Source organism: Argiope bruennichi, chromosome 6 (assembly GCF_947563725.1).
Source record: "Argiope bruennichi chromosome 6, qqArgBrue1.1, whole genome shotgun sequence".
Taxonomy (NCBI): Eukaryota; Metazoa; Arthropoda; class Arachnida; order Araneae; family Araneidae; genus Argiope; species Argiope bruennichi.
In genome coordinates, this window is record NC_079156.1 from 75246676 (window position 1) to 75269053 (window position 22378).

At 29.2% G+C, this 22378-nt stretch overlaps 1 protein-coding gene across 1 annotated transcript; it reads right to left on the reverse strand.

The window, feature by feature from the left end:
* Nucleotides 1-8253: 8253 nt before the first annotated feature.
* LOC129971785 (uncharacterized) lies at nucleotides 8254-22261 on the reverse strand. Its single transcript, XM_056085761.1, has 7 exons — nucleotides 22132-22261; nucleotides 20465-20511; nucleotides 18070-18183; nucleotides 15633-15680; nucleotides 13086-13145; nucleotides 11090-11147; nucleotides 8254-8339 (listed from the first exon to the last, which is right to left on the reverse strand). The coding sequence occupies exons 1-6, from the start codon at nucleotides 22259-22261 to the stop codon at nucleotides 11091-11093; spliced, it is 456 nt and encodes a 151-aa protein (XP_055941736.1). The 3' UTR covers nucleotides 8254-8339; nucleotide 11090.
* Nucleotides 22262-22378: the final 117 nt, after the last annotated feature.

Below are 22378 nucleotides of genomic sequence, written 5' to 3' on the forward strand. Positions count from 1 at the left end.
GGCATTAAACTGAAATTAGTTTTAAATATACAGAAATAAATCCCTACTGCATGATTGGGATACTTGTTTAAGAGAAAATTACTTTTGAATTCCCAGTAAATATCAGTTTATTCAAAGTCTTATACCAAAGCAAATTATAAAACTGTAAATGATTTATGGATGTCAAATATTGGAATTTTATAGTTTTCATTCATTTCCAGAAAATTGAAAGTTCAAAATATTTAAAAATAAATTATTTTGAAAATTAAAATAAGTTTTGAAACTTGCTCAAAATTAAACGTTTGATTGTTTTATACTATGACACACCTAAATATATATTTCAATTTTCTAGAAATAAATGCAAAGTTTAAACAGTCATTTATTCAAATAAAATGAACCCAGTTAAACACACCTTAATTGTTAAGTTCATAAGCTGCTACTTGCGCATGAAAGAACTTGCCATTTATAATTTCATATTCACATCTACACACGAAGTGGTAGCTTTCTGATGTTTCTTTAGAAAAGTATTATTTTTGTCGATTTGATTGCTTGCATCGAAAACGCTCAACCTAATCAAATCTATCAATCCAGCGAACAGATCAAACAATTTTCTGAAACAATGACCTTTGTTATACGAAAATACATCTATTCATTACAATTGATAAAACAATATTCATATTTATTCATTACAATAATTCATATTGATAAAATCCATTGTTCTGATGTTTTATTCTTCCAATGAATGCCGTATCGAGTAAATGAAAATGTAAGAATAAGCAAGCAATATTTCTTTGCAAAGTCCTAAATATCCCAATTATTAAAGTCCTAAATATCCCAATTATTACTCCAATCCCAAGGACAGTACTGAAAGACATTCTTATCTATTCCAAAAAATATAAATCTAAACAAACTACTAATCTATGAATGGAAGGCAAATGAGTGCTTAAGGATTTGTCCTAAACTAACAATGAATGAAATAGCATGATCACTCTCTTCGTGTTTGTAAGTACATATTAATAAATAAAAATCGACTTCGCACAAATTTTGTTCAATGCTTAGCTTTCTATAGGAAACAAGAGCCATTATTTAGCATCATATTACTGTTCGATCTGGGAACAGATGTATATGAAAATCTCCCGTGAAAAGGTGCTATTTGTAATCAAACGGATCGCAAATAGGTTCAAATTATTATTGCATATAGGTTCCAAACAATTTGGTTCCATTCTGTAAAGAAAATAGTATCAGGTAAAACCATGAACTGCAGGGAGACCCTTTTATTACTGTATATGCTAATCGAATCACTTTAAATAATTTCCACTTTCATTATAACCAGGTTTTAGATGGTCTGTATTATCAAATTCGAACTTAATCTTTCAAAGACTTAAATTTCTATTTATATGTAATGTTTGCAGATAATGTTTTAAATGCTAAACTTATTATTTGTAACACTTTAAAATCATAATTATTGCAAAAATAGCAGAACACATCAAAAATCGAACTTCTAACCGACGTTCTTAATAAATGCGTAATTGGAGAACAAACTAAATACAATGAAATTCTGTTAAGGTCCACATTTTAGACATACTAATAAACTGAGCTATATAATTCAATTCGGTTTTTAAAAATCGAAATAATAGCGGCAGGAGTAATAATTTCCTGAAGCGAATCCATTAGTAAATCATGTTATGTTGACTTATATTTAATATGCAAATTTAATAATTGCCATAATATGGCTGCAACTACAAACCAGTAACATGGTATAAAACGAAATCGGATAATTCCAATGAATCCTTTGTACATCATACCATTTACAAAATAATAATAATAATAATAATAATGTTCATTATTCATAGAGAAAAGCATTTGAACTAGTTTCTTCTGAAATACATTATTTACTTTAAGAATGCAAGATTATTTGAACTATTTGAGCGGTATGATATGCCATTTACCGTTTACCATTAACTGACAATCTATTTTGGCTGGATAAGTTATATATTGTTAGACAAATTTTTGTGCATAATTATATTTAAATAATGTTTTATTCTGAAAATATATACAGAATGAAATTAAACTGTCCGACTTAAATATATTTTTAGTGATTGGCGTATGTGAAATGGGGATCGTGTGAAATGGGGACAATGGGTTAACAATAGAATTGCCGCTTTCAGTTAGTTATCATATTTTTTGGTCATTATCTTATATTCTGGTGCATGTGAAATGGGGACAATGGGTTAATTCCTTACACTAATGTAGGTGAAAATACTGATTAATTTACAAATAATTATATTTTATCAAAGTTTTATTTAGCATTTTTGAAACGAGAGTATTAGTAAATTTTCGTTTTTCAAAGCATTATAAGTTTTAAAATGCATCCAAATATTCTCAGAACTGCCTAAGCAATGTGAAAATAAAATTTAAGGGAAATTAAAAATAAACTTTAACCCAATAAGAGTTGAACTGTACCAGCTTAAAAATCTAGATCTTCAAGCACAAATGTTGTCAAAAGTTGGAAAGAATATACAAGAAAAAGTTTCAATCAAGCAACTCTACAAATGTTACATTATTTATGAAAATAATAGTAACTTACCATAGGCGGAAGTTTCCAGTTCATTAACAAAATAAGAGCGACCGTTTCTTTTTGATGTCTTCTCTCATAAAATTTGCAATTTCAATACATCTTCTTTAAAAGCGCCTTTATAAACTGTTAAAGGCGTCTTAATTACCGATGTTAACAAACGGCCCAGACAAACAAGCTCCAGAAAAAACAAATGGCAACTGTGTTCACAGTAGACAATTTAGGTAAAAGTGAAGTTTAATGTGCCCCTTTCTTAGTCAAGGATGCGAATGAAGATGGCGGACAAAGTAAACAAACACTTCTGCGGAACAGTTACGGTTACCATTTTTCGCAATATAATGATTAAGTATTGTTTTTTTTTATTTCTTTTTTTTTTCAGACCGGCTTCGCTTGTCTGTTGCGTACAGAGCAAAAATTAGAACATGCGATGCATTCGGCATCTGTAGAAGGCGCCGGGCAGAATTTTTTTAACTTTAAAAAAACATCCTACGGCTTCGCTAGCTGCGGGAGCGGGAACCTAGTAGCTTTGTTAGTTAGCACATTGAACGTAAGGACTGTGTGGATAACAGGAACAGTACATAATCAACAGAAAAGAAAGAACAAAGGACGATATAGGAACGGATTTCAGAGGGAATTTTAAAGAATTAATGCACTTACTTAATTTATTTAATTCATACTTAGAAGCAATCAAACCATTCTCCATACAAAATTTCAAACAAGTATCCTTTTCTTTCATCAACTTGTAAAAAAATATCTATATATTCCACTCGCCCTTTATCCATTCTGTAGGTTCAAAATACTGTCTTCCATCCCCTTTACCCGTTATCCATTCTTGAACATTTGTCGACATAACAAATTATCAAGGGAATCAACCGTTACAACACCAAAAGAATAACGAGAACTGCAAAAAATTCTATTGCTGCTGACTTTTAAAGTAAGAATGAAGACGATTTCGTAAAGTAAAAATTCAGACGATTTTTTAAAGCGCATATTGGCAATTAAAAATTGCAAAAGAATAATATTTTCTGTTTGTATTCACATTAAAAATAAAATTGCAGTGTCTTATTAGTTGTAAATTTTTTAAAATTATAATAAAGAATAAAATTAAAATCTTTAATCGGTATTTTTTATTATTTTTAATTTAACATTTTTCATAAAATAGTTGTAGTTCATGTGCAGCTCAACCATTGTAAAAAGTAGTAAATAAAACAGCATCAGGTTTGCTAGTAGAGAGTTCCGTTGGGTTGCCATATTGGCGACAAACTCGGAGGAGGCACACTAATCTTCACTTTAACCGACAATTTGAATATTGCAAAATAAATTATAATATTGGCACGTACAGCTTATCCAAGCTCGGATGCAAATCAAAACCTAACTGACTGCAAATGTTTTCGGAAGCTGTAATATGTTATATATTACAACAAATGGGTAAAAATAAAAGTAACTTCATAACTCATTCGAGTTTGGCACAGCTTGGTCAGTATTGGCCCTTGCGCCATAAAAAAACAATCAAATCAAATCATAACTCATACAATGAATTTACTGCATCTATCAACCACTTCAAAGAATAAAGAAGATGAGATTGGTGGCCCGAAGACGCACGAAAATGAGTGCAACTCATGAGACATACATCATTTGAATAAATATTGCCTTTAGTCCATGCATGGCTGGTGAAACAGCAGTCGATGGGTGTTGTAAATTGATTGATTGATTTGTGGACGCATACTCAAAAAAGTTGATTTTATCTCAAATAATCGTCGCAATCAAATGATGGCTATTTCGAACACCGATTTTTAAATAATAATTATAATGAATTTTTAAATAATTATTATGTGAAACTTTTCATATTAAATGAAAAGCTTGACATTATTTTTCTTTCGTTCTCGATTCTTTTTTCTGTTAATTCCATTTAACAAATAATTAATAAAATATATTATTCTTTTTCATTTTAAGCATGAAAAGAAACTCTTTGTCTTGAAATTTAGTCCCCCGGAAATTCATTTGCTTTTGTGCAGACGAAACAAAAACTTCTGTTATAATGGCAACATTTTACAGTGTGATTATCTGTGCATTAATTTAGATTAAATATATAAATTAATTAATGTTATCACTTTTTATATAAAAGATACATTTTAAAAAACAAGTCTTTTTTTTATTTTTAAAATTTGAGAAGGGAAAAGATTCAAATAATTTTAGTTTCTAATCTTTAAATTACCAATTTAACAACATTACACATACTTTATTAAAATAAAATGAGTTATTCTAAATTAAAGAAAATTTGTTGTTATTAGACTGTAAAAACTAATACTGTCTGAGCTGATCTAACAAGTTCTGCTCTTATTTTGAAGTTCGATGGTGACTTAGTAGTAGAATATCGGAATTTTGATTGGAGAATTGTGGGTTCGAAATTCAAGATCTTGAAGGATCTTTTCTGTATGTGGACCAAATTCAGGCTGAATCCGTAGCAAGTTAAATGAGTTTCAGGCGTCTTAACAGTTTGATTGCAAAATATCGCTATCAGGACTGGAATTTCATGAATTACATCCGATTCTCTCAAGAATATATTGCACATGAGACCGGTTAAAATTGAGTCCTTAGAGAATCGCAAGATCTCTCCGATATAATGTAAACGATTTTTAGCTCATGTCTTATTTTCGTCATCTAGCAACTTTCAAAATTATGAAATAAGTCCTAAAGTAGCCCTCATGTAACTTCAAAAGGGACCTTAATTCGCCTAAACTAAATCGCGCATTCTTTGTTTGGCCTAGAAACATGGGTTTTAATTGCAAAACTTCACGTTTTGTTTGAATAATAATCTAAAATCAATTACGTATAAAGAAATGCCGGGATTTATTAAACATTTTAATCATCAAACGAAGATGTACCTTTCCAAAATTTCTATATTATAAACATATTGTTAATTAATAGGTTTTTATAGTTAACAAATAATATGATATAGAACTTGAGCTGTCGCCTACAATTCTCCAATTTAGTTTGTCTAATTGACTAATTGTCTTTGATTAATTAGTCCACTGGGAATAATGATAGTGCTTAAATTCAACTTCAGCTCTTGTGCATTAATTGATATTATTGATTAACTGAACAATTTATTTAGACACGTTAAATTGTAATAGATATTAAAGTGTTATTAATTTTTTAGCTTTATATGTGTTCTGTTTATTGTTTACATAACTACTTCTAACAGAATACAAATCCATGACTTCATAATGCCTGTGATGTTTGTCCGCCATTGGCGACGTCTGAGAGAACGATTGGCGAGATCTGTCGCCGTTTTGAGGGTTATTGTTTTTTTTTTTTTTTTTTTTTTTTAAATATGATATTATTGAAAGAGCTTGTGTGGGGGAGGGAGAATGATGGTTGTGCTTTTGATTTGAATTGGAATAGATAATTTTGGGAAAAGTCTGAATGCTGCATTTCATTTAAGATATGTGTTTTCTTTAAGAATACGCTCGTGTCATTACAATGCTATTTAATAAAGCGTCTGTCCAGATAATATGTTTTTTAACCACTGGTTCACTTCAGGGGCAGCATAACTTCAATTTTTTTATTAGTCAAGCAAGCTGCATGCATAATAAAGCGAATTCTTTGAATTTCAACGATTGCAAAAAAATCATTCGCGATTAAAAGTTTGATCAAAAATAAGAATGCTTTGAATTTCGATACATCAAGGAAATTTATTGCCAAAATTATGAAAAAAAAATAGCTCCAATAATTTTTTGGTAAATGGCAAAAGGTATGTGAGGTTCTTCATTATTATATAAGAAAATCCCAGAATTTTCATTATCATATATCCTAATAATTTTCAATTCTAGACACTTTTATTGAATTGCATCACTCAGTTTGGCGAATTATTAAACTTAGATGTATGAATTAACCATTTGATTTTTTGGTAAAAGTTTAAAGTGTTAAATTTCTTTATAATCCATCCAGACGCCCGGGGGAGCAACTCGAAAAGAGGATGAGATGCTTCCGGTATGGTGGTTGGATCTCGCCACCCTGGAGGGTACACAAAAAGGTGGGGGATCTGGCTCCTCCCATCGATGACGGGACGTACTTCCTTCGGGAAGAGTTGTACCGTAGCCGTGATGGGCCCTTAGGGCTCAACCACAGTTCCCGCCAGTGTTGCTGTTGCGGCGATCCGGTCATTCAGTTTTCTTTATCCTTGTGCCTTCGGGCGGGTCGGAAAGTCAGTGATATGAATATGACTTATAATCCATCCAATTGACAGCATAATTTTTGTGTGAAATTCAACTTGATATTGTCTGAGCTAGTTTATCCTGCCTTTCCAACTGATCTTTTACGTTTATTGTTGTTATAAATTATTCACTGTATTCGTCACTGTAATCAATCATTTTAAAAATGGTTCCATTTGCGTTTCAAGAGCGAATCGTTGATGCTAATGCGTTGAATCAAAAAATTTTCCTGAAGCTGTTGAAGCACCCTAAAGTAGAGATTCTTATCATAGCTGACTATTTATTAAATGAATGAATGTATGCGATGCATTGAACTTCACTGTCTTGTCACATATTTGATGTGATCTAGCACTTGCGTTAAACCGATACTTATATATTAATTGCACGCAGTTACAAACAATAATTTTGAAAGATTGGTTTTTGGCGAGAATCGCGTTTTCCCGTAGTTATCGTGCTATATTTTTCAATTAATCACTATACAGGTACCAAAAAATCGAATATGTATTTTCGACAGTTTTTATTAGATCGATTGATAAAAAATTTGGCATAGAACTATGATGGTAGTCACAAGATAGAATACCAAATTAAAATTATTTTAGACATTATATGTTTGAATTATTGCATTTACATCTGTGAGAAAGTACAAACCAACAGATGGGTAAACCTTTGACGGATTTGATTCCATATTTGATGTGGGTAAACATTTTATATACTAAATCTCTGCACCAAATTTTATCCATTTAGCTCTTTTCATTTTGTAGTTATTGTATTCAGTAGCAATCGAAAAACCGAACTTTTCAAATAGATTTCGTTCAAAATTTGATAGATATATACTAAATTTCATCTATCTAGCTCAATATGTTTTTGAATTACTGTGTTAAAGGGAGACAAATGAACATACATAATATCAAAAAAGAAATTTTTCGGAAGCACTTTAATTTGTAACTTGAAGATACATCAAAACTTCGAAATCAAATTTGTTTACTTTTCTCTTTGTATAACTCGAATATGAGAAAGTAGTGTTGTTTGTTTCTTGTTTCTTATGGCACTTGCCACGGACAAGCCCGCTGTTACGAAGACATTGATTTAAGCCGGAGGGGGGGCTTCTCTTATTTTTATAGTAGCGCCAACTAGGGCCAAGAGTACGACTTTACTATTCACGCATCACTCATTCGCTTGCATAACCCCTTTTTAGAGGAGGGCACATTCACACATCCCACAGATAGAAAAACGGAAGAACAACCATGCCCAAACCGGGACTCGAACCCGGGACGCCCAGATCACTGGGAAGACGCGTACCCCTGTGCCAGGACGCCGGCGAGAAATTAAGAGACTCCAAGATAATAAGAGACTCCAGAGATTGAAGAAAAAAATGTATTTATTTTAGAAAACAGTGAATCAAGAGAACCTATTTTAGAAAACAGAGAATCAACATTAAATCAAGAAAATCTAGATATAGAAATCGTTATTTATTATATTTCATTATCTTCATTGACTATTTTATAATGTAAAAGATTCGTCAAATGTCTTATCTTTCTTTCCAATTTAGTCCAATGTATCTGGAAAGCAATCTGAAAAAAATGGATAATTGGAAATAAATATTATTAAGCCACTGAGGCATGACGAATTTGATAAATTTATAAACAACAGAAAATCAAAAATTAAAGAATCTAAAGATTGCTCTTATCATTATTGACTATCATAGAAGATAGTTTGTATTAAGATATGACTTCTTCTATTATTTTCGAGAAAAAAAATCCGCTTCCTATTGTTTATTGAAAATAACAATGGTAAAAATAGTTAAAAAATTGAATTAAAGAGTTCTTCAAAACACTCTTTTATGAGTGTACTAAGCAGCAGAGTTCTTTTACTATAATTATTTTCTGTATTTTAATGTTCATTTCAATTATTTTCAAAAGTCACAAGTAGGTAGTATTGAATAGCACAGAATAAAACAAAGATAATTCTATTAATTAATTAGTTAGTTAATAATATTTAAGATCTCTAAATATTAAAATAATGTATTGTCGCAAATAAACATACAAGTGTACAACATTTGTAATTTTTACTCATCAGGAAATGAGTTAAAAATCTTTTACAAAATTTGATCATTACTATCATGAAATAAGCCAAGTTAAATAAAAATATTAAATAGGGTAAATCAACAGACTCTAGATTATATTCATACCTACTGTATTTTAAAGCATATCCTAAATGTTCTTTATGACGAATGATTTTACTTTTTTTTTATAGAAAATACTATCTTTCTGATGGGAAGAAATTAAAAGAGGAAAGTTTTTATTCTCAAGCTTCCTTCTTAATTTTTTTTAAATATTATTCGCTATCAATTAGTTAGCCAAGATTATTGGTTGTTTTCAATTTTAACTGAATCTCTGAAGCATAACTTGATATTTATAATAATTCTCTCAAGAAAGTATTTTTCAGCATAAATTGTGACAATCTTTAAAAGCAATGTTACTAGTCTCGCATCTGTTCCGTTTGTAAATTTTTAAATGGAACCAAGTATTATGACATCATAGTGCCATTAAAATCATAATGATGTTATTAATCTATTTGCTAATTGCATATTGTCTTTTTCTGTAATGTACTTTCACTTTCTGATTCCTCATGTAATCTGTTCAGAAAATAAATGTGGTTTTTTCTTAATATTTAAAAATGAAAAAAAAAAACAAACAATCAAGCTATGAAATATTTTATAAAAGAATGAAATCTTATAAAATATTATGCAAATTTTTTTTTAAATTTTTCAATATTTAGGGATAATTGTGTGCCAACTGACTTAGTATTGTAAAAACGATACATTTTTTTTAATTTTAAAAGGCTGTAAATATCACTTTCGTGCAATAATATTTTCGAAATTTTCATTGATACAACCAAAGTCTTTCTTAATTTTAATTATTTAAATTTAATTATGAAATTCTTAATTTTAATTAATAAATTTCAATTTTGATTAAAATTAGAAAACAAAATTCTCCGAAGAATTTTGCTGATGATCTAAAGTACATCTGTATCCAAAGTATAACTATTCCTTTTTTTTTTGGAGAGAAAATAATCGTCTGTTATACTTAATTAATATTAGAACTAAAACCTTTAAATATTTCAGTTATAACTATTAATTGGTGTAAAAGAAAATTTATCATCAGTTTTTTTTTTAAATATATTCTTCGGCACTTGTGTATTAACTGCATACAATTAGCAAGTTTTAGGCTTAACCACATGTCTTAGGTGAACATAGTCAATAGACTGACATGATACCTTTGTTGATCTTTTTTGGCGATTAATCACTATTAGTTGTTGAATAATAATGTACTTGTTTAAAAGTCATAATGGTTGTCTTTTATTATCGCAATACTGTTTAATTCAGTATATTCTCAGTAATGCTGCAGTAAACCATATATATATATATAAACTGCAGAAATTTTTCCGAAGTCTTGTCATGAGAATCAGTCATCCTATGAGAACTACATAACAAGCCAAAACACGATATTTTTCTTTGATTCTAGTAGATTGTAGATATGTATCAAATTTTGGAGTTATACATGAAAGGAAATATATATTATACAACGAAATTAGGTCCGAAATATGTCGTTATTTTAAATTAAGAACAATAGGAGTACACTCCAGATCATTGAAATCCCATTTATCCATCAAATTTACCTCCAACTAATGCTATAACTAGATTATCTTACTACTTTACTTGCTTGATAATCATATTATTCTTTCAACTCTTCTTCCAACTAATTTTACTTCTAGCTTGCTTTATTATGTTAATTGCTCGACAACCATATTAATCTGTTGATTTTACTTTCAACTAATATTAGAAACGAGCTTTTCTTATTATTTTATATGCTAGGCAAACTTATTTGTCTTTCAATTATTTTCAATTAATTATTGTCAGCTTCTCTTATTACTTAACTTGGTAGACAACTTTATATCTAAACATCAAACCTCCGACGAATTTTGAATTAAATCTGTTAATGGAAGTCTCTTTATCCATCTTCTTGTATGTGAATATGGAAACAAAAATTAGCAGCGAGCTTGATGAATGAATGAATATGATCTTTTTTTCCAAAATTTTGATGATCTTTATTCCTGAATTTTGTTTATGGTGCTGAACGTCAAAACTGTAGATTTGCGTCATATTTTGTATTTAGTTGGTCAGTAAATATTGACTAGATGTCTAGTCAATATTTGTTTCTTTTTAATATATGAAAAAAACCAAATGCAAAACATTGTATTTTAGAAGTATATGAGAAAAAAAGATGGGAGAATTCAGATCATATAACAAACTCTGCCTTACCTCAGCGGCATGCATTTCCATATTCTATGCATCTTGCTATTAAAGGTGAGACGCATGCCTGAAAATAAAGGAGAACAATTTTAGTGGCGATAATAAATAGAATTACTACAATTTACATATATTAAGTATATGTAACTCAGATATTAAGTCCAGATAGCAGTTTTTGCTAGAGCTGTATTGTAATAACAAGCATGCCCATAAGCATGACTATGATGCCCCTTTGACTATGTCCTTTGGCTATAATGACTTTGGATGTTTGACCTTTTGACTCCCCCTTTGATTATCACAAGAATGCTCTTTTGACTCCCCCTTTGATTATCACAAGAATACCCTTTTGACAACATCTGTCAACTCTGTCAACATCATTCTCAAGAATCATTCTCCATATACATTATAAAGAAGAGATTGGATCAAACACATTAAAGCCAAAGAAGACAATGAATAGAAGACATAATAGTCTGAAAAAGACAGTGGATCATACGTTTGGTAGTGGATTGCGATATTATGAAAATCGGTATCGAAAATCGAAATCAAATTGACTATATTGTACCGAAAATATTAATTTTCCCAATGAAACATCGGAAAACTACTGAAAAAAAATTCCTCTCGGCAAGCTGGAAGGCAAAGGTAGTTTCGTTTATATTTAAATTATTATCTGGCAACATAAATTGCTGATGTTAGAAAGAGTCAGAAGAGTCAGTTTTCAGCCCCTGACTTCTAAAATATTGCACTTAGAAAAAACCTTTAAAAGCAAATGTTGTCCATCTTAATGAGGTGCTAATTTGGCTGACTGAATTTATTTTTCTATCTTCAATATTAAAAAAGTTATAGTGAAATGAAAATTTTCATTCCCCTAACATTTCCACCCCCTTTGAGCTGGATGGGTTATTTACGAACTCGTCTCAGTTTTTTTTTATTTTTCTAAAAACATATTCTAAGCTAGTTAAAATCCAAACAAAATTACTCTAGTTATCCAGTTCACAAGATTCACCAGATTGCATGTTATATATATATATATAACATGCAATATATATATATATATATATATATATGTGTGTGTGTGTGTGTGTGTGTGTGTGTGTGTGTGTGTGTGTGTGTGTGTGTGTGTGTGTGTGTGTGTGTGTGTGTGTGTGTGTGTGTGTGTGTGTTTACATTATATATATATATAATGTAAACATATATTTTTGAAGCAGAGACATGGCCCAAGAGAGAAAATAGAAAATACACTAATACACTTTGAATTTTTAGATTTCGTTTTTATTCCATCTCGAGAGGATAATTTATATACAAGCAAGAAGCGAACGAGGTCTACATCACAAAAAACATAAGAACGAAAAAAGGAGAAAGCGTAAAGAGCCTAAAAGAGAGACAGAACTGTTTTTATCGCTCATTATATACCATGAGATTCTGATAGGGATTTCTTTCTTTTAAAAGAATTATAGGTATCTTTTAAAAGAATACATTTAGCCAGAAAGATTTTTATCTCCATCGCTCGGAGCATATTAAAATGCAGATTTAAGCATAAAGAGCTCGTGGCACATTAATTAAATAAAAAAGTGGAATTGTATCAGGAAATAAGAGAATATTTTAGAATGAAGTTAATGTGGACTAAATTAAGAATTTGGAAATTAATTATGTTTAATTTAGATATAAAATGATCTTTACATGTACACTTTTGAACGAAGAGAGGTTTTGAGTTCTAGGGACCATGACTGGTGAAGAATTGCAGAAATTTTCTCAAAGTTCTGTCATGAGAATCCTTTCAATAGGTAGTCTTCCTATAGGAATCTACCTAAAAGTATCATCGATGTTTTGCATGCTTTGTTACATCTAAAATATCTTGATGAGTCCACCACAGTAATAGTGAAATTCTATAACTTGGAATAACGTTATCATGTTTAATCTAAGAATTCCTTATACTTTGAAGTTCCTTCAAAGTATAGGGAAGCCGCATGTCAAAAAAAATCCCTCTTGTCTAGAAAGTTTTTTTCCTTACCTTTGCTGTTTGCGTCTTTACAGAATCACGTGCCAGCATAAGATTCATTACCATTTTTCTCTGAAATGAAATCAATGAAAAGTTAAAACCTTAGATATTAAATAATCTTTCCATAAATTAAAATTTTTAGTTCCCTGGGATTCATTCTTTCGATATTTAATAATAATGCAATAGTGAGGACTAAGAATTCAGGGGAATTATCATGAAAAATATCAGAATGAAGAAATACATAGAGATAATTTTAAGTTGTTGAGTAGGCTAGGTCACTAAGGTTGCAGCAGAATATTTTAAAAAAATAATATATATATATATATATATATATATATATATATATATATATATATTTTCTAAATTGAGTGAATGTTTTATGATTCTTGCTAAATAAGTATTATAGGGAAAAAAATTAATAAAAGTATCAAATCAATGTCGACATTTTTTTTTTTTGAAAAAATTGAATCCTTTGAAGAAAATAAAGTTGGGAAAAAGAAAACCCTTTTTTAAACTTTACTCCTTACTCATTTTTAACTAAGCTGTCATAATGTTCGTCAGTTATTGCACAATTCTTTTTTTTGTTGATATCTACAACTTTTTTATTTATAATTTTTCACACAGATTAATAGTTCTTCATTTAAGCGGAAAACACCGGACACTCAAGCCATTTTTTGGATAATAAACTCATCAATATAAACGAATAAAATTGCTGTTACGTATTTTTTTATGTTAAAGTGCCATTCGATTAGATTATAGGTAAATAAGCGAATTTATCTTCTTGCAGTGCAATTACAGAAGAAATGAAGATTTTTATCAGCATGTGTATTATTATGAATATACCTATGATTTTAATGGAGCCACATCTTTATTAGTTACTAAAAGGCATAAAATAATATTTTTTAGTTTATTATTTAAAATTTGGAAGTAAGAGTAAAATTGTAAAAGTGTTTGCTGATTTGACTTTTTGCAATCAAATTTATAATTTACTTTCAAATTTTAATGAATGCCTAGTAACATTCTTTATTTTTAAATTGATTGTGGATTTAATTACTTATAGCTTTATTTTAACGTTTCAAACTTCTATCCTTTCGTTTTGACTATTCGAGCCTTATTATTCAAAATTCATTTTTTACATTTTACTGCAGGCATAAAAGCATTTTTTTTTAAATTCTATAATTTGTCACTTTTAAGTTTTTAACATAATTAACAACTCATTATATAAAAATATGGAATATCTGAATTAATTTTTTTCTCGAATTAATCACCAGCTGGGGCCTCTCAAATGGAGTCAAAATTTGTTTACAATTAATCAATTGACAGCTAATTATGCTCTGAAAATATAAGATGATATTTTAAACACATACAATTCTACTAAATTTCATAGCCTTTATTTTGTAACTTAAGAAGTGTATGAAAATTCGTTTGCCACATTTATTTTTACAAACAAAAAAGAAATTTAGTGAAATCATGCATTGTGTACAATTGCTGGAAGGTGGTTTAAATTTAAAATATTGCTGTAGTAATTATTTTATTTTGAAATCCCCTGCTTTTATAACATTATCTTGTAAGTATATCACCAATTAAAAATATATCAATGTCTAATGTGCTATTATTATTATTTGCTATAACTTGCAGGATGTAAAAAAAATCATCCAAACGCTTCATATTTCAGATTATAGAATTTAGAGTTACTAAATTCGGTGCTCAATTTCTGTTTGAATAATAGATACTCCCCTCACAACATTATCACACGAGCTTGTAAATGCTTAAAGGCTAGCATGAACTCTATATTACACAATGCGACATGCAGAAAGAAAAAAAAATCACCCATGCTCTCCATAGGATAGACTGTTGGACCTAAAGCTAACAAATTTGGCCAGCAAATTTTTTTTATAACAGATGGTCATTCACAACATTAACATATGAACTTGATAAACTTTAAAGGATTGCATGCTTATTTCATGATGCGACATGTAGGATGAAAAAAATAATCCAAAACACATCATAGGGAAAATCATTGAGCCTAAAATTAACTTGATATGCAGTTTTTTTGGATAATAGATGTTTAATGACAAAAACTTTTAAAAATTTTAATTGGATTTTAATTCAAAATTAATAAAATTTTAAAAATTTTCCTCAATAATTTCAGAGCATATTATACAAACCTCATTTTTACATCGCTTTAAAATTAAAAAAATAAATAAAGGCCATTAACTTTATTAATTTAAAACTTTTTCTCTAATTTCAATAAATTTGCCAGAATATTTTACTGTATGTGTTACAACAATACCTTCCGTTGTTTTTCTTTTTGGATTTATATACACTTCGTTGTGAACGATATTGTAAACATATATTATGCGCATATTGTCGCTGTTATATAATACACAATAAACTTTAAAAATAGAATAAAGATAGGGAAATGGATCCTAAAATATTATCAGGTTACTATGTTTCGAATTAGAGGCTTGAAGTTCCTTTAAATATTTCACATAAATTAAACAAAATAAATGTTGCATTAGATAATACAGAACAGACAATGCAACTCTAAAAGCTTACCTCAAAAGCTCTCAATTCCTTTTCAGTTCGGTCCCAGATCTTGAAAAACTGCAAAATTACATAACATTACATTAAAACTGCTTTAAATACGATATTTGTCAGTTGTTTTTTTCGCACTTTTTATTCTAAAGTACAATTTTTTCTTCTATATTCATGCTAAATATGAACTAAATTAAGTAACATGGTTTGCGAATATATAAGCGATCAAAATTTCTTAGTCCAACTTAATGGAAAAAGCATCTCATATGTTACTTTATTCGTAAGAAACAGTTTCCCTTCCTTATAAAATTTTCATTTTGCTCAACAAAATAAGATATTACTTTCTGTCAATTTATTATTATTATTATTATTTATACTCGTATTAGTGGCCTGATTTTGTTATCTACTCCAAATGAAGACAAGAGTGACTGATTTTTCAAAATGTTTTGGAATAGTTTAAAGATTATAACACCCCTCGCCATCCCCAAATAAGACTGCGGACCTTCAGCAAGGCTGTAAAAGCTAAGAGTACTCACTCTTTTATTTTCAGTGTCCAGCAAATAAGAGTTTTATGTTTCATAGAGTAGTAAAGAAAACCAATATGCATTTTAAATGCCTTTTTTTCGACCGACTGAAAACAAAATTTGATACAGACAGATTTGAAAAGCTATTACAATCCTGGACACGCGGATACACAGACAGACAACAGATACAGTTCAACATTTAATGTAGATAGCGGTTTCTCATGAAAAAATAAATGCTAAATTTCTTCTATCTATTACTTTGTATTTTTGAGTTACAGTGAATAAAATTACACGGTTGAACAAACGCGGAAGAATTTCATGCAAAATTTTATAAAATTGTGTAATTTGGTGTTAAAACCAGATAAAATTTCATTCGTTGAACCCGTTATTCAGTTATTAATTTATTAATTTCACAGACGAAATGAATACGCAGAAGTAATCTCAAAAATCTTTTTTACTTTTCCGTATACGAAATATACAGAGAGAAAATATTATAATTCTCAAAAAATTCGGAAGCAACATTTTTAGAATTTTCAAGTTTCTTTCCTAAATTCTAAAAACATAATTTTTTCATAATGCCTGCTTATCCATGAAAGCGAAAGCTCAAAAGCTCTTTGAGCCGGCGTACAAAGGAGTAGCGCGTCTTCCCCGTGATCTGAACGTCCTGGGTTCGAGTCCCGGATTGGGCATAGTTGTTCTATCTGTGAGATGTGTGAATGTGCCCTCCTGTAAAAAGAGGTTGTGCAAGCTAATGAGTGATGCGTGAGTAGCAAAGTCGTACTCTTGACCCTAGTTGGAGCTACTACAAAAACAAGAGACGATCCCCCACCGGCTTAAAATCTCTGTCTTCGTAACAGCGGGCTTGACCATGGCAAGTGCCATAAGAAACCCCAACAACAATTTTTTGGGCTAGACAAATAAAATCGGGTATATGGATTTAACATCAAATTTGTAGACTTTAAACAAAATATTTTCAGAGGAAATCTGTCTGTTCAGCTGTCAGATAAAAAGTAAACACCATAACTACAAAACGAAAAGAGCTATGTGGATACAACTTTTTACATATATTTATTTTCTAAGGTGTAGATCCATATTAAACTTGGAACCAAATCCATTGATAAGGTTGATTGTTTGTCGACCTGTTTCTCATGTGCGTAAACCGTGATAACTCAAAAGCGCAATGATTTAAATGAAATTTGTCATTGTGACCTTACGACCAGAAATGTAGTTCTTAGTAAAGTTAGTGGGGAAAAAGTCGAAAATACATATTCGATTTTCTTGCAGCGATTTTTCAGTATCAGCGAATATGCATCAGTGATTAGAAATTAGAATCAGTGAAATCGTTAGATTCATGGTAAAGATCGATCCTTCATAACTACTTTTAGCATGGAATTAATACACTAAGGGTATCAAAAGTATGCATTAATACACAAACACCGATTTTTGTTTAATGCATGCAGTTACACGCAGTACACATCAAGCACACAATTCTCATGTGCAAAAATAAAAAATATGTGCACTCGTGGTTATCGGCTCTTGCCTAAGATTCACAATTTTATAAGAGGGAAAAGGGAGAGATCTTTTATTAGAAAGTATGTGAGAAAATTTCGTAGCGATCACTCTCGTGGATTCTGATTGGGTCTGAAAAATGTATTTTTAGCAAAACTCAGAAGTCTAATTTTTTGATTATATCAATACCTTCTTTTTTTGTACTTCGTAGGTGTGACCGTCCCCCTCCCCCCCCCCCCGAAAAAACCCACCAATAATTTTAATAAAACACTAATTTCTTATAAAATTTTATATCACATTTTGCAGATACAAATGAACATAGTGCTGCGAAATAATTTATCTAGGTGTATATTGCAACTATATTGGACGAACTCTTTAAAAAAATCTAAAATAACTTTCCACCAATTACTCTAACTGTCACCTACCAATTCATTTTCCTTATCCTTGCACATTTGGGTGGTGAAGGGAATCAAACCATCATCACCAGTAAAATTTCCGGGAAAGTAATCTCGGAAAATGTCGGCCCCAAGATGACGTATCTAAAAAAATTAATAAACTTCATTTCTAATAGTACACTTTTATTAAAGTGCTAAAATGTAGTAATTATTTTAATTACTGCCTACATTTTAGTTTTAAAAAGTGTTAGCATTTTTTTTTCATTTAATTATTATGAAATCTTTTGAATCAATTTTCTCTCATATTCTCCACCAAGTGTCTCCACTCAAAATGAATAAGAATTTAATAAAATTAATCCATTAAGGTGTATGTACACACTTGAAACTTCGAAAGTCGTTCCAAATATCGAATAATTTTTTTTATTGCTTAATAATGTTCTCTGATCCTTTAACTTTCAAACGATACGAAGATGTTGTCAATATTCGAAATATTTCCCGAGTTATAATTTTTTTTCTTCAGGTGCTTTCATTAAAAACTCTAGTTACGGTGTTTTTAAAACTCATTTTATGAAGAATGATATTTTTCCACTATGTTGCTTCATTCAAACAATTATAATTCAGCAAGAAATTAACGAAATACAGTTATTTATATATCAAAATAATCCGTATGAAATAGCGGATGTTTTGTGCCTCAATCAAAGTTATATTTAAAAAAATTAATTTTTAATAACTGTTTAAAAGTTAAAATTACAGAAAAAATCTCGCTTTTTCTATTTATTGTGGATGAAAAATTGTTAAAAAAAACTATATATTTTTAAAACTTGATTGAGGCAGAGAACATGAAGACTAATATTAGGCATCATTTTCAACTAGAATTGTGTCTGTACAAATTAGAATTTAAGATATCATGTTTCAAAAAATAGGCTCATTAGCTCATTAAATATTATTTAATTAATTAATAATTAGTGCAATATACTTTTTTCTCCCTGAAATGAGTTTAAACATATATTAGCAACCTACTGTGAAAAAACTGGATTTTTAAAGTTAAAATTTAAAAAAAAAATCTTCAAGTGTGTACGTACACCTTAAGTGATAATTAAATTTCGAAAAATCAATTAAGAATATACTTATATACGAAATTTAAAAAATCTAGCATATTAAGAAGACATTGAAAAATCGATTACAAAATTCCATATTTACATATATGGAATTATACATGTATAAAATGAGTAAATCTCGTCTCAAGTAAGAGTTTCTCATCAAGTCAGAAACAATGAATTTAGAATGTAAAAAAATCTCTTATTAATAAAAAACAATATCCTTAATTTTCCGTTTGTAATTATTAATAGAGAGTGCTTTGAAATATTTAAGAACAATTTTAGCTTCTAAGTTGTCAGTTAATTTCAACAATTTCATCAGACATATTTAAACATATATTTTTTTAAAATCTCATGCTTAGTAAAATAGAAATAAAATTAAAGAATTTTACATATATGTGAAATTTCGGACTGGATTGAAACCAAAGTTATGCACTAATCTTAATAATCTAAGAAAAATATTATTTTCTTCATGCAAAAGTATCATTTAATTGAATGTATAATGCTAATCAGTCTGAAGGGATAATCATAGAATTAAAAAAAAATGCTAGAAGAACTGAATAATAAGAACATTCCTATCCAGTGGTCATTAGCTATTTCAAAAATGTAATAAGTCCATTCATGTAGGTATTCTTATCTGGCTATTAATGTTTCATTTGAACTGAATGAAAGAAAGGATTAATCTCGACAAGCCATAAAGCAAAGAACGATTTCTTTTTGAGTAAAATACGTTTAGCTAAACATTTGCAAATCCGCATACTTGAATGATTAAATGTTGAAGTATTATAGAATATTATTACAAGCAAACTAGATGGTGAAAGTATATTCCTATGCAGGGTAAGGCAAGCACTTATACTTCAGAAATTAAGGTGTAAATTATTGCAGAAGATTAATTCAAGTGAACCTGAAGGCGAAGGTTGGTTCCTTTTTATGGAAGTTAAGGTGAATAAAGTCCAAACGATACTTAGGCAGTTAAGTATTGATGTATTACTAAAGATTCATCTCAATAAACCTGGAAAGAAAGTTGATTCCTTTTTGTTGAGGTTAAACTATAAAAATGACTTACAATCTTTATAGAATAAAAGAGATTGGCGGAAGAAGGCGAAACAGTCTTTTATTTATATCTCTAAACAAACAAACAAACGCTACTTGTCGACAAGAAATTTTTCTGAATAAAATGTTATGACCAAACATAATATTAGATTCGCATTTTAATACATTATCATGAGTTGATATATTCTTAGGATAAATCGCTAGATAAAAAAAATACTTAGGATTAATTTTTCAACTTATTAATTATTTTTTTAAAAATTTAGAATTCAACTTACGGATTGTGGGGCTTTCAGGTAACATTGGTTGTACTGATCAAGAAGACCTAAAATGTAAATTCAAAATTTAATACATATCTACATATTGTCATTTTGGGAAAAATTGAGTTTACAGTTTGCAATAAAAAAGGTTTACACTGAATGTAAGGAAGCATCGTAAAAATTTCATTTAATTTGATTAATAAAATTAAAATTCCAGTTTCAGCACTCTAATTAAAAATGATTGCTTAAAATACCACCTAATACTCGTTTATAGTCCTTTTACTATATATTCCTATAATTCATATTACAATTGCTTTAACTAAGTTGATATTCCTTTAAAATGTTTCGTATACTACCTTTATTTAATTGGAAGAAGTTGGTATTATGTTATAGTATTTATTATATTCCTTTATGATGTTTATTATAATTATCTAAATTTAAATGATGGAAGTTGATATTCCATTATTATGTATATTAAGATTATCTGAATTTAGTTAACTGAAAAATGACATTCCTTTATTACACTTTTCATGATTACTTTAATTAAATAGATCGAAGGTGATATTCCTTTAAAAAAACATAGGTTTAAAAAGTGTAGAAGAGAATTTTCTGATTCTGACATTAATAAAATATAAGATATAATTTCCATTTTAAAATAATTACGAATTTTCTACATGACTAATAAAAGTAAATAAATGAATTCTTGATATCACAGGGAATAATGGATCATACAAATGTAATGTTCCCGAAATGCAGAACAAAATGATTTTCCCGAAATATATCAGGGAGAGATTTCTATTCGCGAAATTCAAACAAAAATTGGCGGGAGGAGAGTTTCTATAAAATTAAATAGCATTATATTTGAAAATATTTTTTTAGAGAAAATATCGGTTATTGATATTTAAAGCAAATTTCTATCTAAGTATAAGAGTACTTTAGGACAAAATAGGTTGGAAATATTGCAGGACTATTTGATGTGACGGAATGATACTCTCTGAGGGATTTACTGTACTCTCAAGTTAACCAATCTCTGTGTATAAAAATCTCGGAAAACCTTAGGGATAAATAAAGTACGTAAACAAGTAACTATACCTATGGCGCGTGTTTGCTGCTTCTGACACGGTGTTATCTATGACCAAAAATAGGAACCAAAGCATTATTTTGGAGGAAGCAAAATAAACATCATGAGAAGAATTTTAATGTAAATCGTTATTGTTATCGAATCGTAACATAAATAATCGAATCTTAATGTAAGCGTAAATCGTTATCGAATCTTAATATTAACCCTATTTAAATGTTTTTATATTTAATTTCAAAATATTTATTACAGGACTTTAGTTTCCTGTACATTTTACTGAATTCAATATCAGAACAATAAATCAATTGAATTTTTGCAAAGCATTTTGTAATTAGTTGCTTAATCTATAAAAATGCTTCTTTTAAAAAAAGTATTCCTAAAAAAGCGATTAAATGCATGTATTTATTTTCAGATACTGATACTGATGTTTATGGTTACATGATTTTAGGATTTAAAGAAAAGGAAAGATAATATTGTCAAAAAAAATGCTGAATTATAATGAAATTTTGCATAGAAAATTAACAATGAATCTATGATAATTATAATATAAATTTAGAAATAATTTAAGACTCAGATCAGCGATGAAGCTAAAAACGTTAATAAATACCACACTCGCATACATGCGTTACATAGCATGCATAAAAATCTTTGAATGGACCAGCTTTCGCCTCTTTCGCATTCAACAACAGACAGCACAAAAACCAAATTGCGTTGAAAAAAATCTTCACACCTATCATTTTCATATGAAAGAATTTTTTGTGAATGATTCCAATTATTTATAGTGAAAAAATAAGAATACTGACAAGAATGAGGAAAAATTATGTATTGTTATTGAGTAAAATATGATTTACTTT

Excerpts from the sequence above, each read along its gene's own strand:
- LOC129971785 (XM_056085761.1), bottom strand. The coding sequence starts at position 22,261 with ATGATAGGTGTGAAGATTTTTTTCAACGCAATTTGGTTTTTGTGCTGT. Across the intron at positions 15,681-18,069 it reads AGGATAAGGAAAATGAATTG|TTTTTCAAGATCTGGGACCG; the intron begins GTAGGTGACAGT and ends GTAATTTTGCAG. Across the intron at positions 13,146-15,632 it reads AGGAATTGAGAGCTTTTGAG|AGAAAAATGGTAATGAATCT; the intron begins GTAAGCTTTTAG and ends ATTTCATTTCAG.